The following is a 19,015-nucleotide window of genomic DNA, read 5'->3' as shown; positions in this document are numbered from 1 at the left end:
TACTGGTGTGTTTAGGAGACAATCTGTGGTGAGGAAAAAAAAACATTTAGCCTCTGAGCTCCTCCTCAATCTTTGGAAGTCTTTCTTCTGCCAACACTTCACTTAAAGAATTAACACATACAGAACCGAAAGAAATCATCTGACCTCTCCTTGCATGGGGTAGCCATCATTTCTAAAAGAAATACGTCACTTAAATGTGGAAACATGTGTCTTTGTTTGACTATCCCACAACATTTATTGACACAAGTGAGCTGAACTTCATGATTCCTCAAAGGAATTAATCTTTTGATCTCAACAAAAGGACTCTTTAAGCTGAGGGTAAAAAAAGTAAACTTAACACCCACATGGTTGTAATGAAGTTTCAATCAATACAGCAGAAAACCACAGCAAAAACAAGTAAGGCTGAATACAAAACTAAGCTTCTTCACTGCAGACTGCTGGAACTTATTGAGGGTCAACTTTCCCTTCCAATGGCTTGATATCAGGAGAGGAGGTGTTTGCATATGGAAAGCAGCACAGAATTCCTCAGGAACATGTAGAGGCCTCAGTACACTGAGAACAAAATGCTTAATAAGAAATTTCTTCCATCCTAGTGAAAAAGCCAAAGTGTTTGGAGGAGAGAAAAACTGGCAGTCACAGCCCCTTCCTGGCTTCATCACGCTGCCTCCTGATCCTTCCATCTTTTATAGTTTCTGTAAACAAATCATGCAAAAGGCGCAAACCATATGTCTTCGGATGCATCCGTGTTGTTGGTCTAAAGTGTGAGTTTCAGAGTGAATTTCAAAACCTGCCTCTTTTCTCACCTACCCGGCCATTAAGCCTTTGCCACAAAAAAGACATTTTGACATGTCACATTCAAAGAAATAACAGGAGCAAATAATAAAAAAAATGGATGAGTCCTACTTCACATCCAAGCCCTGGTATTCCTTAAGCTCGCAGTGACATGTCAAAATGTCACTAAGGAAGCTCAAGCCACAGCCTTTTCAACTGTGGCTTACTGTATGCTTTCACTTTAAGACAACCTGATGAGGCTGTGCTACAAGTGGACCTCATTAGCAAACAATCTTCAAGGCAAGTTTAAGTACGCTGTACAAGCCGGACAGTATTAGGCCTAAACTGGTAATGTTCTGCCCTCCTTCATTAGGACATAATTGCATGTGCCTTATCTTTTGCATTGCCAGGAACACCATAACACCACTGGCTGTAGTTGCTGGGACTTTAGAGACACTACTGCAAAACACTGATTGCTCTCCAGAAGTACTTTCCCTTTGGCTTATTTGAGCACGCTGACCACAGAGTAGAGCCAGCAGAGAGCAAGAGTCTCACTAAGGGGAAACCTGAACAATGACATGACATTGGGGTTTGAACCCTGGTTCACTAGCCCAATTGGAAATCTAAACCACAGGGTCAAACCGCTGCCCTCTTAAAGCCTGTATCAGTGCAATCACTGTCTATTTTACCCCAAAGATGCACAACATTTCCTGAACGAGTTTGAAGAAGACGTGTCTGTAAACATGCCCATGCATATTGTCTTTCGAGCAGTTACGACATAATGCACAAAGACGCAGCGCACACACCACTCCCCTGAGACAGGTACTTTCTCCTAAGAAATGTATCAGATGTTTCCTCGTGATCTCTTTACTCATGTGATACAATCTGCTTCTCTCAAATCTTACATGGTAGCTAACGCTCAGGAAGTAGAAAGTAAATATCATTTTTGGGGTTGGCACATCAGGGCAGACGTCATACTCACGTCAACTAATGTGAGCATGCTGGCATCAGGCACATTATACATGTCTTTTACATTTTGGAGCGTTCCTAAATGCAAATGATCTGTGTTAAATTGCATTTATGTAGAAGCATCATTTCTTGGTTATCTTCACTTTAACCCTTGCAGTTCTATCTTACATCAGCTTCCTTACCTCCCCTGTTAGCTCTTCGTTTCAGTCCATCCATCTTACACTCTCTGCACTTACCCCATTAAATTCACATTTCAGCCCCTCATCCTCTCATTTCTCCCTCCCCCCTGCACCTTCACTTCTTCCTCTCTTTTACATCTCCATAAGTTCCCAGCTGGGACCAGCTTTTCCCTCTGCAGTGCAGCCAGTGTGTCCCCACGGGAAGGATCATCACTGTGCTTGCTTATGCATATTAGAGAAGATGTCGTGCGTGCTGGTGTGTTTGAGAGATTTGCTTTGTTCTTACTGTCTTGGTTGCTCAAAAACTCAGAACTAGACACTGTTGTGCAATGATTTTCAGCGTACTTTTGCGTTTTCTGCACTTTCTGTTGCATTATAACTGCGTCCGGAAATCTCAACTGTTCTATGCTATATAAGTAAATCACTCTGCGACCAGTTTCCAAACTAGTTAATAATTTTCACTCTGGAACAGACCACGTAACGACAGTGAAGACATTAACTGCTCTACGACAATATAAAGGTAAAGGTAGGTATCTAAATGACCATCATTAACCAGTGTCTCTCTCTCCGGAGGGGATTTTAGGGGGGTAGGTGAGTCCCCGCTGTCTAATTATCTGGGACAGTAAATGCAGTCATCATCAGATTTTTTTTTTTTTTTCTTAAATGTACAGACAATAACTGACCTACTCTAGAAGACGCACAAAACAATCGGAAGCTTTCAACCCCACATTGCATGTTTTCCTAAGTGAAGGCTGGGGTCTTTGAGTGAGGTCAACGACGTCCAACACAAGAATATGCTCACACACACAAAGATCTTTAATCTCCTCGGACTGTGGGTGGAAAAACTCTGGGCTTACATTGACCCTACACTCTTCTTCAAAATCCCCACTGTTTCTGTGATCTTCTCTCACAACATCTGTCTACACTGTGCCTACCTTCCAGAGTCACCTCCTTCCCGGCTCGTTTCAGCGCCTGCACAGCCTCGTCGTGGGTCGCGTCCCGCAGGTTCATACCGTTCACAGATAGGATGGCGTCCCCGACATAGAGAGCCTGGGTCTGGTCAGCTGCGAGCCCCTTGAATATCTTACTTATGAGGATAGGCATTTTGTTCTCCTTCCCTCCTTTAATGCTTATACCGAGTCCCCCGACTTCCTGCTTGGCCACCTTGACGCACCGCTTTCTGTTGGCGATTGCCTCTGGCACTCGCTCCGGGAGGTCAGTGAACGCAGTGCGCGCAGCTTGAGGACCATTGTTGGAGTTAGTGTTACTGTTGTCTAGGTAAGATCCATTGGTAACACCGTTGGAATTGATGTTGTCGTTAACGCTGCCTTCTTCGCAGCTCAACGTAAGCGATTCCTCGCTCAAGTTGACCACAACTTTGTGCCACCGCTCCCGTACCAAAACCTCCACAAATCCACTTTTATGCACCCCAGAGCCACTCGAGGCTCCTGCCGCTGCTACCATCGCCATCTTTGGAGCATTTCTGTAAAAATCACATGTGATTAAGTTCCCAGCGCTCTCACACACCCACTTGCACCCTGCCTCCTTTGAGGTCTGGGTGGACTTTGCCCCCGTGAAGTTTTTCAGTGGGACTTGTAAAGCGTCCCGTGCGGCCAGCCGGAGCCCTCTCAGCACAGGCTGCTCCGTTACGCCCGCCCAAAGATCCTATCAGTTGGGTGGAGTCCCCCCCTCCCCACCCACACAGTGTAAACCGATCCCATCCTCACATTCTACATTCACTAAATCTGTTATTCGTTTAACTGATGCATCTGATGCCATTAATTCAGAGTAAACGCTGCAAACGCGGACCAAATATATTTTTACATAAATCCAACAGCCTGCATTTACAGGTCAGACATATAACATGCGATGATATAAGTGGCTACGCGGCAATGCCAAAATAAGCTTAACTGATTTACTTTCTGTTCTAAAGAGGAAACTAAAGTGTTTCTGATTTAAACTACATGTTTGTTTTGTGATTCAATCAATTTGGCCATATGAAACTGAAGTGAAAGGAAACAATGCAGGCTACGTCTTCACGATAGTAGCTTTCTGAAAATAAGGATTTGTAGCATAAGTACAACTGATTTCCACTCTTCACGTGTCTAGTGAGTCCAGCTGTACTGTACAAGCCGCGTTCACGTCATTTACAAGTGGGTTCGGTTACGCGCGTACAGGAATGCGCCTCTGCCGGTTTTCATGTATCCAAGAGAAAAAGTAGGCTACGTTTTGTTAGGAAGCTCTGGCAAGTAAAGCCCCCCTCATAAGATTTGCTCTCTATCTCTGTTATTATTTTTACGCTTTGTGAGTCACGCGCAAAGAGTGACAGAGAGGCATGAGAAAAGATGGAAACAAACACAACAAGGGAGCTTCATCTCTAATGGTTGTTGCTACTGTAAGAGCTAGAAACATCGCAAAATCTCTTTGGATGAAGGAACGTTTTGCTCTGTCGACTATGTTCTCCCACTGTCAAACTGTCACTCTGCAGCTCTGCATCCCTCTCTTAGTAACCAACGGATGATGGAAACTTGGCTCGAGCTCACGGATTTCTCAGCAGTGTCGCAGCGACACCTACTGGGGACTTTTCAAGACTTTATCTAAGTCTTGAGTGAGAGTAAGTGAGAGTAAATCCACACAGGCCGGCAAAGCAAATACAAGTATTCTAAATAAAAATGTATTTAATTTAATGTTGATGCCATAAAACGCAATATATTCTATTAGTAAAGACAGAGCACTAATAGGCTACATGTTTCATTTTGAAACATATTTACTTTACGCCTGTAAATTATTGGAATTTAACTCAGTTCACAATAAATACTTCTATACAATTTTTCCTCCATTTTTCACATGTTGGACTAATTGTCATTCCGTTTCATGTTTGACAGTGTACAGTCAATGTTTTATCAAGGAAGCTCTCATTTACATAGTTTTTATATGCTTGGATAATGACATTATTTGCTGAAAAAATGTATTTGAACTGCAACATGGGCCGGGCGACCTAAATATACGCATAGAATTATGTCTTAATGCCTTGTGGATGTGGAAGAATGGCTTGAATATTAGATAATGCTATTAAAAAAGGTTGAGTTTCTCCTTTTTGATTGTTTTTTTGTTTCTTTGCTTGCTTTGTTTTAATTTGTCTACTACTGTATGATGAAACTGACTAATGATATAATCTCAACATTGGTCAAAGGTTCATTTGTAGGTGCAGGTTTGTTTGATTAATTCAGCCAATGTTCCTGATCAATGTTACTGTATAATCTGTCGCAGTGTGGTTAAAATGACTTTAAAAGAATAGATAATATAGAATTACATTGTTTTTCTTTTTAAAAAAGCTCTAAATAAAAGCAGATTTTAACTGATTTCTAAGGATATTAGCAAATACTATGGAAAAATAAACCTGATCCTGAGTGAGTCATAATTAACCAAATTGTGAAATCATCATGGAAATCTGGAACAGGAATGCTGCATGCGTGTTGGAGCCAAGCTTCATTACAGGCCCGCCCCATGAACTACATCAGATCATTATGACCGAGCTGCGCCAAAGATTAGCTAACTCATTCTGAGAAGAGAGCGCACAAGAGAAATGTTTTGGTTTAATGAGGTGTCGGAGCCACAGCTGATTTTTACTTTTATGTGGAAATGAGCAATCAAGTGAAGCGCACATTCCCCGCTGTAATGACCTTCAACACAAACAAACATGAAGGTATTTGGTATTTAAAGGTTGCTAATGAATCTTTATTTTTAATACTAAGTCAGCTCAGCATGTTGATCACACATTTTGTTTTCATTGCAACGAGGAGCAGCTGCGGAGAGGTTTGTTCGTGTAAAACCAATGGCTGTTGTGTTGGAAGGTCTGTGCAGTGGATTTCTGGGATGATCAGAAGAGTGAGGTGCTCAGCTGATGAGCGTTGTGACATGCGTTCTTTGAGAGAAGCGTCAAGCATGATGTCTTGTTTTTAACTGGATGATTAGATTGGTTGATTAATAAATGTTTTGACTCAGCTTTTCTCAGCTTTTTCACAAATGCACTCTCCAAACTTTGTTTCCTCTCTCCTTTTTTCCCATAATTCTTTTCCATCCACTTCTTTAATCTTTACTGCATTGACTCCTCTCCAATGTCCTCCTCATTACCTCTCTGCGTTTCACCTGTCTTCGTTACTCCTCGCTTCCTTCTCTCAACCTTCATTGTATATGTCTATTGATCATCTCACTTTTCATTTATTACTTTTACCTGGGATGAGCAACAAAAGCACCAAGGAAAAACTTTTGCAAGTTTGCTACTGATTAGACAGACTGCTTGTCAGAGATAAGGCTAGAGAAAGATTCATTTCCATATGCTGCATCAATATAGTATGTGTTCTTTCAGGATTTAATTGTTCCCTGTGGAGCTTTCTCAAAAAGAGAGAAAGAAATTTGAGATCTTCCATCATTGACATCTGTTACTCGTGTACAATCTTTACTTTCTTCTGTACAAACGTCTATCAGACGAAGAGCATCAAACTGGCTGCATCAATGTGTCCTGCATTAGCACGTGCTTGCGTGCAAGTCTTTTCAAGTAGCACAAATGAAATGGGAAGCCACATATAAAAAATTTTAAAAAATCCTCTATACAGAGTTATGGCCATGGGAGGGCTTCAGAGGTTTCTTTTACAAGCAAAGAAAACAAAAGCTTTTGAAGCAAATGGTTAATGTGTGAATAAAAAGTCACATGAGTTAATATAAACAAACCATACATTTAATCAAACACTGGTTTCTTCTAAATCCTACATATGTGCAAAAATAGTCTTTATAAATCACTTTGAAACATGATTTCAGGCAGAATATAACCAAATGAGTCAAAAGATGGATGCAGGTTTCACAATAGACTTTACTTTGGAGCTGATTTGGAGATTGGTGAATTGGTCGATTTTAGTGTTGTTTGTCTGTGTAAGTCATAAGTGTGTCTTTTGTTGCTGTTCACATGAGCTTTCATTAAATTTTTGTTTACTTGAATTTTTGATTCAAAGACAGAAGACAGAGAAGGCTACGGGTTCTTTTATTGTTCACTGTCTCGTTTAATAAGTTACTGTAGTCTGCTACCACAGCCGTCTTGTGTTGCAGTTTCATGTTGTGTAAAAAATCACCATAGACTGATAGTATAAAGTTGTTTTGCCAGAGAAAATATTGAGGAATAAATGATTTAACAAAGGAGAAGGGATTCGCTTTTTTGGAGAAAATCGTGATAAATACATTTACTCATTTATTGTGCTCTTATTATAATGTTGAAGTATGATCCGAGTGGATCAGAATATTCCGTGAGAGAAAAGTGTTCTCTCCACAACCTAGATAATAATTATACTGTCAAATGTCACCAGATGTCCTTGGCCAATGAAGTGCATGCAAATTTTCTGGCTTCATAACTCTGGATGACGATGTCTACTTTCATGTAACCATTCTTTGTTTTTATGTGGCTGTATAAAAGCTGTTTGACTTGAGCGTGCTGCAGAGCTCTCAGAATAAAATACACAAATTCTTTATTTTAACCGTACTTTAATTTCATTCTTCCATTCTTTCTTTTTACAGACAGATGTCGGGATACAGCGTAGAAACTGAAGCGGAGACAATTCTCCTAGAGCTAGTAGTTTGCGCCCTTGTCATGGACCCAGATATTTAGATTCTGATCTTTTCATTGGGGTGATTGGTAACTCAATGCACTTAACAGCAAGTCAGCTGAACTGAGAGTTTGTGGTCAAATGACATACCTGCAATCGATATAATCTGGAGCAGTGAAACGTGAACAAAGCCTTCAGTTATAACAATGTTCCAGCTTTCTGAGCGGAATCGACCGCTTACCATGGATCTTTAGCGTCAGCAGCATGTTCTCATACCAGGTTACCTTCGAGTACATCTGTGTCCTCATAGTGCAAACAGATGCAAGGTGGTTTGATTTAACACATTTTCAATGTTTAGACAATAGATTGTTATTTGTGTTGCCTTAAGAAAATTTTTACAGGAAAAATGAACAAATCAATTTCTTAATTTCTTAAAGTAAAATTCGCCAGCTGAAATGTGTCCAGTGCTTCTTGTTTCCCAAGAAGTGTGTTGACTGAGCTAAATGGCTAAATAAATAAATGGAGTTGAGCTCTTGAATGCAGCCCTGGTCTGACTCTTCCTCTCATGAAAGCTAGTTAGCATAAAGCCCTGCATGAGCTGCTCACCGCCCTCTAACTCACTTCCTATCCGTCCCCTGCTGTGACTTCCTTATTGTGGCCTCCTGCTAGGTAGCTGAATTATCTTGCATGCAAAGCCTTTTACTATTATTATTTTTTAAACAGTTGTTTGCTAAGCATCCTCTGTTCCATTCTGAAAGTTTTGGCATTGAGGCTCCTGGAACCTGCACTCAAGACTCCCAGGTGGTGGTGAGTGGTTATCAGCCCTTATTGATCTGTCCAGTAGTGGTGAGCCTGGCTAACCTTAATTTTTGCCGAGTTCTGTTTAGCCTTTGCCCTGTTTTTGTCTAGCTGTTTTTATCCTGTTTTGTCTTGTTTTGTTTAACCCATTTGCTTTTGGTTTCGTTTTGCTTTACTATCTGTTTAGGTCTGCTTCTTTATTGAATTGTTCTATTTACTGATAACTTCATTGTTTCAGTGTCATTTTTGCTTTAGTAATTTGAATATTTGGTTAATCCAAGTGGATTACTTGTATTTCGGTTTATTGTTTCTGTTGTGTTGATTCATTTTGGTTGCTTATGATTCTTTCGTGTTAGCTCTCTTTCTTTCAGGACCAGAGTGCTGGATTGTGGGGAGGATAAGCAATTGCGTTGAGGTCCCTTGATGTTGTTGCATGAGAGTAGAAGCTCAATATAAATTGTACCGTGTGATGTGAGGACCGCTGTGTAACACTAGTGGTGAGTAGTGGTGCTGGGCACGCCTTATTGTAGTCTGCCTCTTTACAAGCAGCCTCTGCTTCCTTTTTCTATAGGTTCAAGGGCTATTTTTAATTTTGTTTACAATCTTTAAAATATTTTCAATACATTATAATCATACACATACCTTAATCATAATTATGGTGTTAATAATCTTAAAGGGATAGTTCGCCTCTTTTGACATGAAGCTGTATGACATCCCATATTAGCAATATCATTTATGACCATTTTCTTACCCCCTGCTGCGTACTGTGAGCCGAGTTCCAGCCTCGTTTTGGCGTTGATGAAGGTAGTCCGGCTAGTTGGCTGGGGTTTAAAAAATAAAGCGTTTTGCTTCTCAAAACAATATGCGTTCAAAAGAGTAATACATTTGCATCACTAAATCGTTTTGCAGGAAAAAGTCAGACCTCACAATCGCTTGGCGCTATTTTCTCTCCCTTCGTATCACTGCGTATATTATGTCTATGTTCTTAGCGCCCAATATTCTCTTATGAAGGTGAGAGACGTAGAGCTTCCACATCCATAGTTGAAGTTAAACTGTTCTAATCATATTGAAGTACTGTAAGTTGTCTTTATTTGACGGTTAATTCAAACTTATGTATTAGATATCTTTATTAAACCTCAGTTTACAGAGTCAAATCAAGCAGAGTTTAGGTCTGATTTTGTCATTTGTAATTGTTACTTTCAGTTTTTGTTGTTTTTCTTTTACCAGTAGCCCTTATGAACTACTTGATATCAATATTAGGTCATCATTTTAAAACCTGTCCTTTAGATATGGCCACATCCAGCAGTTTCCTGTCTGAAGATCAGTTCCTGTGTTCAATCTGTCTGGATGTTTTCACCGAGCCTGTCTCCATCCCATGTGGGCATAACTTCTGCAAAGCCTGTCTCACCAGGCACTGGGCAGGCAAGGAGCAATGTCAGTGTCCATTATGCAATGAAAAGTTCAACAAAGGGCTCAAACTTTGTATCAACACAGGATTCAGGGAAGTTGTCGAGAATTTTAAGAAACATCACCTGCCAGGCGATAGCTCCACATCAATAAAACCTGGACAGGTGCCCTGTGACTGTTGCCTTGACAAAAAGTTCCGCGCATGTAAGACCTGCTTGATGTGTTTGGCTTCTTTTTGCGAAACGCACTTAGAGCCTCATCGGAGAGTTGATGCCTTAAAAAGACACAAACTGACTAATCCTGTGCACAACTTGGAGGACAAAATCTGCAAGAAACACAACCGGATTTTTGAGTTCTTCTGCAGGAATGACAACACTCGTGTTTGTGTCCTGTGCACGGATCATGGCGATCATGATACAGTCTATTTACAGGAAGAGTATGTAGACAAAAGGGCTCAGATGGGGAAGAAAAAAGCTGCTGTTCAGGAAATTCCACAGATGCGAGGAAAAAAGAACAGAAAGAATGCCAGAGGTGCAACAAAAGCGAACCCTATGACGTCTAATCAATTGCCAGATCCTGTTCCTCAGTTGTACTCCACAGAAGACCCACACATTATCTGTGGATGTTCCTGCATTCCTCAAAATAGGGGCTGTTCACAAGGGAGATTCTGTTACGGGGTTCGAACCAAGGGAAGGGCTGGGTCGATGCGAGGAGGGAGGACATTCACGCCAAACTACAGGGCGGAAAACTGGATCATCAAGTTGGGGAATAGCAGGAACCCTGACAGAGTCTTGGTTTTTGTAGATAATGAGAATGGACTGGTGTCCTTCTTTGATGTTGGAAATGCAATCCTGATGTACTCTTGTACTGGCTGCCAATTCAATGAGAGAACTTTCCTATTCTTTTGCCCTGGCTCATCTGAGGATGTTAGCGGGGTGCAGAGGCTAAGAAGGGGTCTTCAGAAGATATCCGAATCCTCAAATGCATTATTCTGCTTTGTTGCTTTTATTTTTATGACACTTGCATTAATTTGGATGTTTCATTACCTTTTACTACAATAGAGAGCAGATTCTGATGCATGTGAATCTAATCATATCTGAACACAAAAAGCTTGGCTGCTGGATGTTTTATTAACATTTTTTTTATGTGCAATGGCAGATGTATTTGACTTTATACACATCGAGGTACAATGTTTTTTATAATAATCAGTTGAGATTAAATGCACGTAACACTTTTCCACTGTGATGACCGTATAAGCGGAGGAGGGGTGAATGGGAAGAAAGATATCTGTCGCATAAACTTGAGCTTTGTGTAACAAAATGATAAGTTTTCATAAACAATAAATTACACATTTTCGGAGAATCCGTTCTGTCTGTGTGTTTTTGATTGGAATTTGTGAATGAATGCATGGTGACAAAGAGACCACTAGATGGAGCAATGTATTCAACAGCCCTCAGTGGATTTCATGTAGACAATGGAACACCCAATCCATATTCAGCTTCACCCTTTAGAGGTCTTTATGTAGAGATAAAGATATGCAATGACCTACATCTATCTATCTATCTATCTATATATCTATCTATCTATCTATATGTGTGTGTATATAAAGCTATAGCTCAAAGCACCATATTTATCTGTATTTGTGTCATAGCCTACCTTTGAATACATTTTGTTGAAATCATCCACATATTATACTAACTATTTGTACTAACTAAATTAACAGGTTAGTGATGCTTTTTTTAGTATCACTAACCACAGTTTACTTTGACAACTGTAAACTATGGAAGTGAGCTCTTTCATCTTTGCATGAAGGTTGAGGCACATTCTTCTGGGAGAATGGAGACAACACTGGTGTACATTTGTGTGTATGCACATGTATGTGATTTCTCCTTTTTTATTCTAATCATCAATTTATTTCAATTCTATCATTTAAAAAGAAGAATTTCAATCTGTATAATATTTCCTGAGTAAGTGATGGTGACATATGTATGAGAGTGTGTTGAATCCAAGATCCAAATAGAACACACTTCTCTGCAGAAACACAACTGTCAAAACTGTAATCATGTGTTGAGCACAGTGCCAGTTCCCACTGACTTAAGTTTCCACAGAGAGGCTATTTCAAGAAAAACAACCAGTCCCACAGGGAATATTTGGGGTTTCCATTGTGACCTTCCTGGCTGGGGTCAGGACAAAATGTCTAGGGGTCACCACCCTCTGTCAGCAGGGTTTGTTAAAATTGGTAACTCCTGAATCCCATGAGAAGGAAATCCTTTAAATCCTCTCAAAGGGAATCCCCAGGAAGAGGTCTATCCCGAAACCAGATGTGTGAGACATTCAATGCATGCATTTAGATTTCAAATTGCAGAGCAAAGTAAAAGACAATTATATATTAAATTCTTATGTATATAGGTATATCGTGGTCTCTATGTTATTTCAAATAATCAATTTTCAGATAAAGCAATCTTTCAATAAAACTTACCCAACGGATTAAATACACTTAAGATGCCATTAAATGACCCACATAACATGTCCACAAAGGTCACATTTGTTAGTAGGGCATAGATCAGCTACACATCAAACAACACAAGACTAGTGCTTCATGGAAGCTTTATGCCGAGTTTATCTAAAGTTTAAGTCTTGGAAACTACTTATTTTTCTATCTGAGATGTGCATCATTCTTTCCTCTCAGTTGCACTTCTTAAGATCCTGTAAATTCATAGTTTCCCCCTTGAGTCACCTAATGCAAGCTGCTGCTTCTTTCCAGCCACCAACTGCCATTTAAAATTCACACAATTAATTTATTATCAAGTGACAGTAAAGAGAGTATTGCATCATTTTAAAAAGCCACCTTTATTTCAAATATTCATGTTTTGAGATGTTTTTCAGACAGATACAAAAAAAGCGGAATGAAGAATAACACAAGTAAGAAATAAATCGCATATCAAAATATACAATTCATGTTTACATGATTAACATTGTGTATTTGATACACACTCAGTCAAACAAGCTACCATAAAAACAGCTGTTATGTACATTTCTTTTAATCAACTAGGAAATCATTTCTGTTTTAAACTTAAAATAAAATAAAAACACAAGTAAGATTTGCATTAATTGATGGGATTGTGTATTTTGCTAAGAGGGTAAGATTTCAGGCAGATGTTAGAAATAACACTAAGACACCACGGTGACCTCTCTTTCATAGGCTGAGCCCCTGTTTGGGACCATGTCAAAGTACACAGTTCACTTATTTCAGAAATGTGTCCTGCAGTGGGAGAATTGTCATGGCGGTGTGAGTAATAAAGTTACTGATCACCTCTGTTTATTAACCTTGCTGTGTGGCTGCTCTTTTTTTTCTATCAGTGCGATTACAGCACGAGGAGCCAAAGCTTCAAAGTGAAGTAAGACATTCTTGGCAACATTACACTGCAGAAACATGCATTTTCATAACTCAGGCTGAACAAAACGTTCTGGTTTTCTGTTTACTATCATTCTGCCGTGACACTTATTCTCCATGAACCAGCGACAGTTAAACTTCCTACTATTAAACCTCTTGAACAGAGGCTGTCGTACAACCCACCTTCACAACATAATAACATTCCAGGACAATGACGCGTCAAAACCTACGGAACAACTTTCCAGCACAGTCTGTTGTGAATTAATTGCAGTACTCTCTCCCTGATGTCCAGAATAGGGTTGGCTGCATATATCACATGGTTTAAGTGCTTTAATTGTACTTCATAGTAGTTAAGAAACAACGTATTTGTTCACAGGATCTTACACAGTAAAATCCCTCTCCAGGAGAGATACAGAGATATTTAAATCTCCATTACTTTAAACTAAAAAGAGGTTTCATTTCATGAATACCAGTACCAATCTGTATATATGTCTTTTTGCTGTGTGGATATGTATATATACATTGACGGTACAGTAGAGGACTGCTTTGATCTAAAATCTTGGGTAAAGACAACCCATATTTTAGAGAACTCCAACAATTTGCAGTCATCAGCCACAATCTGGACCTCACTGTTTGTATTTAGAAATATCATACTCTACATACTATACTCTCATGCCATCGTATACAAGTTCTGATGGCTGCCACACAGCATTGTCTCGGGGACAGTGGCTGTGACAGGCACAGGTCAGAATCACCATGACCGGCCTCCTGGTGATTTTACTGCTGGCACACTGGAACTCAACCAGGGTGGTTTTGGTTCTGTGGGGGGTACAGCAGCGGCCGTCTGAGCAGGAGCCACAGTAGCGAGGCTTGTAGGCTTGAACACTGGTGCAGTTCTTATAGGAGAGATGAACGGCTCTGTCGCTCCTCACCATCCTCTGGCACTTGCTGCCTCTCTGCTGGAAGAGGAAGATATATTTATACAATAATCTTCACTGTAAGTGCTGTTTGCTGCTGACTAAAAATGCACAGCAGTCTATTTACTCTCATGCAACTAACATGTAAAGAAGCTGAAGCAATAAATCATGAAAAGTACCTTTGGTGTAAGCCATGTCAGTTGTTCCTGCTGGTCGTCACAGGGTCTGATCATACACAGCCGACTCTGCTTCACCATCTCACACCGGTCGTTCTTGTTTGTGACCCTGGTGGACACCCCCATGCCGCATGTCTGAGAGCACGCCCCCCACTCTGTAGTCTGTTCAATGCAGTTTAAGCTAGGGTCCCAACCATTAAAGCTCACCGTTTCCTCCTGACGGAAGGCTGAAGGACAAAGAGAAGGACAGAGGGATAGATGAAAAAGTATCTTCCCACAAGCTTAGCTTTAAAGAAATATATTGATTGTTTGCCTTTTTATACTAGTTTGAAAACATATTCTAAAAAATAGCATCAGTGTTTTTCTTAACATAGCTCTGACCATGTTTTGATTGGATATAATTATCTACCACATTGCTCTTTACAGATTTTAGACTTTGACATTTGATGTAGACTTGGTTTTCTTTCCTCTGAATTTTCTCCTTCTTTCTCTCTCTGTTTTCCACTTTTCTTTACTTCCGTGATTCCTGCTACCTTGACCCTACTAGGCCAGAGAAATTTACGTAACCTCTCAGAATTGCGTCTCACACTTGAGTGACACTAACGTCAAAAGAGGAATAGGTATGTGTCTGTGCATCTCGTATCATCCTGCTTGCAGTCTACTCACCCGCCATGGCAAAGCCCCCCAGAGCACTGGCCTCAGACTGTGGCTCACACACCCATTTCTCACAGCATTCGCCGGGCACCTGGACCTTGCGTGGCATGGGACAATCTGGCCCAGGCAGCATGACATCCAAGTTGCAGCGTGGCACACAAGCTATCTGCCCGTTGTGACACATACACTGGTACTTGCAACTGGGGAAGAATGTTTGGCCGTTCTGATAGACAGAACCGTCCAAAATGCACACATTACCCACGTTAACTGAAGGAAGGAGATAAAACAGTGAGAGAGGGTGTTACAAATAGGGAAATGATAATCACACGTTATTAAAATCAGGATTAGCATGTGAACTAGCCCTAACAGCTCCCCACTCACCGGCACAGATACCAGTCCTCTTGTGGATGTCCACTGAGTAATCACACTGCAGCCCTTTACGTGTTTCACAGGGGTTCATTTCAGAGCAGACCTGCCCAATTTGACCAGCGCAAACCAGGCAGCAGGCACAGTCGTCCAGGATCAGGGGCACACCGGGGAGGCAGATGGGGGGCTCTCGAGGGCACTGGCATCTGCGGGGGCACACCTGGGACAAGCCTAGTGTAAAAACCTGAGTGGAAGACAAAATGGGTTGTTTTACATGGCGGTGAATCTCATTCTCTCACATCTAATCAAGACAACTAGCTGTGAACAAGTGAATTATTTTATCGCACAAATTTATCATATCAAATCTGGTAAAAAAATTAAACCTTGACAGTTACTTGCTAAGTGAGAGTGAACTCAGTTGTGGATAAAAAAAATACTAACTTAGATTTTCCAGTTTATCAATTTAAGAAAATTCAATATCACAATTTAAAGTTTTGCGATTACATCCTTCTTTAACTTTCCAATATGATAAAAAAAAAGAGAATGACGAGTCTTAATCTTAATCCAGAGTGTGGAAAATATTGTAGTAGTGAAAGTTTTGATAGTGAAAAGATAAATAAAACAAAGTATTATAGCAACTATAACACTTACCTGTGCTGTAATGACGAAAATAAATACCGCCTTGTCCATGTTCTTTTTATTCAGAGCAGATTCAAAAATATGTAAACTCTAAAAAGCTAAGTTAAGAGTTAAGTCGTCTTCAGTTCAGTTCACTGGAGCTGATTTGAGTCCCTTAGTTCAGGATTCTCACTTCGCTCCTCTCTGTGGTGTAGCAGAAGGTTGTACTCTCTTTGTCGTTCTGGCTCAGGACTCAGAAGAGGAGGACCTTATATACAGCAGAGCTGTCTGGCTGGCACCATGACAACAAAAAGGAAGGAATGCTGAAGAGATCGCACAGAGAGCTGGATGAAGATGAGACTCACATTTCATGGCAAGATCCTGTCAAAGAGGCTACCATAACCAAGCGAAGCTTCAGCCTGTACAATCTGACATAGTTTAAAAACAAAAAACAAAAAAAATCCCAGTACTTTTCTATATATACATATATATATATATAGTATATATGTTAAAAAGAGCCATTATCAATTACCTTTGCACCTTGGCCTTAAAAGTTAACACTGAGCACATTTTCTTTCACAAACACTTTTTTCTTCTTAAGTTTCTAGAGTGTGTTAATGACTCCCTCCGCAGCCCAATCTGTTATTATAATTGCATGCGTCCTGCTGGTTTCCTTATTTCAGGCCCTTTGACCCATCTTCCTAAGCTCTACCTGGGAGGTCACAGTGGAAAACCATCTAATTCCCAGTAGGATTGTTTCTACTTCCTTAAATAGCTACACAGTGGAAACTCTGAACCATCACTGGTTCGTAACAGTGGGGGGATGACACTACTCTCGACACATCTGGTCAGAGGAGTGTGATGGCGTCTTCTGTGCAAAAGTATACAGATGGATCAGTGAAGTTGACTGGATCTCTAAATGAGAAAAGTTTAGTGAGTTTGAGACAAAAGGTGAAGAATTATGTTTTCCCACTGCTTTTTAAGAAACTCATTTCAAAACCCTATAAATGAGATCATGGTGGATGGTCTGTACTTCTACAATGCCATTTAACCTTAAGTTGGTTCTGCCGACTGCTTTACAATGTGTTTTTCATGAATCCATCCACACAGAAATTCTCATATGTGCTTTTTATTCCATAGTGTACATGCAGTGTTTTTGTCCATCGCACACACACTCATACACTGATGATCTTGTGTTATCCAGGGTCACTTTGATATGAGTAGGGCCTGGGGATTGAACTGAGCCAGATTTTGTTAGAATGCACCGTACATAAAAAGGAGGTATGTTAAGGTCATGTGCGTACTTATGGAAAATCACATTCTGGTTGTTAAATCATGCTGTGTTCTTCTCTGAATCTTTCTAATCTATATTAGTATGGGTAGACAAAACACTAGAGACTTTCAACTGTAATACAAACTACAGCCTTAAAAATACCCTAAATGTAAGTTGCAAAAACTAATTCTACTGAATTATTGTAACCTATTAAAACCATTTTTTATTTCACCACAGAATTATTACATGTGAGGTTTTTGAACACATTTCAACCAGATACAATCCTTTTCCAATGCCCACTGACTAGTTTGCTTGTTATTTGTTTTTTTTTGTGCCACATTCAGCTTATCAAAAAACCTGAAAAGCAGTGTTAGCATTCCCGTCGGGATCTCCACGGAGGCCATCAAATAGTTTCTTTTGATGACTTTTCTATGCATTTTGTCATTTAATGCTGTACCCTCTGAAGGATGTTTGAGCTGGAGCAGAGACGACAGAATTTGTGTCTGAGGTGACAAGAGAGTCGCAAAAGTTTCTAACAGAGGCCTTCTGTACCACAAATACAGATATTATTGCGTCACAGAAGCAAAGAGGAGCCAGAAAAAGAGGAAAATATGAAGAATATGAAAAGAATACCCATAGCACCGCTATTTTCATGTTGTTATGTCCATGGGTCCCTTTTGTAATATGTATATTATTTGTTTGTGTCACTTTTGCACCTCCCAGTGGTTATGTTAAAAATAACTTCATACTAATGTTCTCCTTTGGGATAGTTTATCTCAAAGTGGCAAAGTTTTGTTCTGTTTAATTTCTCATATGCTACAAAATAAAGAGGTGCACACACAAAGGCTTTATTTCTAAATTCAACAGATATGATTATTTACATAGTATAGACTGCATAGAGCTTTTTAGAGAATTAATTCGTCTGACCATTATCTCACAGTGGAAGGACTTCATGAAAATTTATGTGAGAAAACCTGCAACATTCATGAGTTGAAGCTGTTCTGTATGGAGGAATGGATGAAAAGTTGCGGTTATAAGAAAGCAATTTAATATGCGGTGATGGATACTTTTACCTTAACGATTAAATGACAAAGTATAGTATTTCTTATTTGTGTCGTTTGTTAATCTTAATTCTCTTGATCTAGTGTTTGCATTCGTGTCAAAATCTGTTAATATCTTTTATTACAATTTGTCTTGCTATCAAATGGTTAAAAACGTTAATCTTTAGTCAAGTACAAATGCTTTCGGAATAGATTATAGAAACATAAAGTGTGCTGGGAGGGGATGTAGGCTTGAGCCTTGCTGCTCTCCATGGACACCCACACAGGCGTTGGAAGTCTTTCAGATGGATTAGAGAAAATCAGGTTGAAGTTGGGGTGAACATGCCCACATAGTCCTGAGAAGAAGTCCAGACACTTTTTTGGGTTAAGTAAGGTTGTGTAGCCAATAAAAGAAGATTTTAGTGTTTTGGGGTGGACATTTAGAGCACTGATTATACCTAATAACTGTTGAAAGGAGCTGTGTGAAAGCCTAATAAAGATATCTTCCTTTGAGGGTGACGTATTGCAGGAGTTCAATGTTTAGCTTTTCCCATTACAGATGTAGTTGTATTACAATATTTGTTGTCTGTTGCTAAAACAATGTCTTGGGTTTGGCAAAGTCGAGTTTTTAAAATATGTGATCTACTACCACATCACACTGGGTGTTCTGGATAACATTTACATGTAGGTTCCAATTGAAACTCCCTTTAACCGCTTTTTTGACCTCACTTGCTAATGCACCAAGGACTTGGTGTGGGCTCGCTCTTCATTCACAGGATTCTTCCTCTCTCAGTTAGTAAAAAGAAAGACATGAGGCTCACAGCAGCTCTCTACATAACTTGTGATTCAAATGAATGGT

The 19,015-nt window shown here is 39.9% G+C and overlaps 3 protein-coding genes across 3 annotated transcripts in view; 1 reads left to right on the top strand and 2 right to left on the bottom strand.

Moving 5' to 3' along the window:
* The window catches only part of sntb1 (syntrophin, basic 1), a 37,369-nt gene extending 33,814 nt beyond the window's left edge, over positions 1–3,555 (bottom strand). Inside the window, exon 1 of the mRNA XM_075465125.1 lies at positions 2,855–3,555. Within this exon, the coding sequence (XP_075321240.1) occupies positions 2,855–3,389 (535 nt within the window). The 5' untranslated portion in view covers positions 3,390–3,555. The remainder of the gene's footprint in view (positions 1–2,854) is intronic.
* Positions 3,556–8,125: 4,570 nt separating this feature from the next.
* On the top strand, positions 8,126–11,080 carry LOC142379824 (uncharacterized). Its single transcript, XM_075465123.1, has 3 exons — positions 8,126–8,320; positions 8,668–8,808; positions 9,599–11,080. Exon 3 carries the CDS (start codon positions 9,601–9,603, stop codon positions 10,777–10,779), a length of 1,179 nt encoding a protein of 392 aa, XP_075321238.1. The 5' UTR covers positions 8,126–8,320; positions 8,668–8,808; positions 9,599–9,600; the 3' UTR covers positions 10,780–11,080.
* A 1,603-nt stretch (positions 11,081–12,683) lies between these two features.
* On the bottom strand, positions 12,684–16,072 carry LOC142379825 (CCN family member 3-like). Its single transcript, XM_075465124.1, has 5 exons — positions 15,877–16,072; positions 15,241–15,469; positions 14,872–15,126; positions 14,209–14,432; positions 12,684–14,068 (listed from the first exon to the last, which is right to left on the bottom strand). Exons 1-5 carry the CDS (start codon positions 15,913–15,915, stop codon positions 13,775–13,777), a joined length of 1,041 nt encoding a protein of 346 aa, XP_075321239.1. The 5' UTR covers positions 15,916–16,072; the 3' UTR covers positions 12,684–13,774.
* Between the last annotated feature and the right edge of the window lie 2,943 nt (positions 16,073–19,015).

The sequence above is a fragment of the Odontesthes bonariensis genome, chromosome 5, assembly GCF_027942865.1.
Source record: "Odontesthes bonariensis isolate fOdoBon6 chromosome 5, fOdoBon6.hap1, whole genome shotgun sequence".
Lineage (NCBI taxonomy): Eukaryota > Metazoa > Chordata > Actinopteri > Atheriniformes > Atherinopsidae > Odontesthes > Odontesthes bonariensis.
Note: the sequence above shows the minus strand (reverse complement) of the source record. Positions and strands in the feature narration are given on the sequence as shown.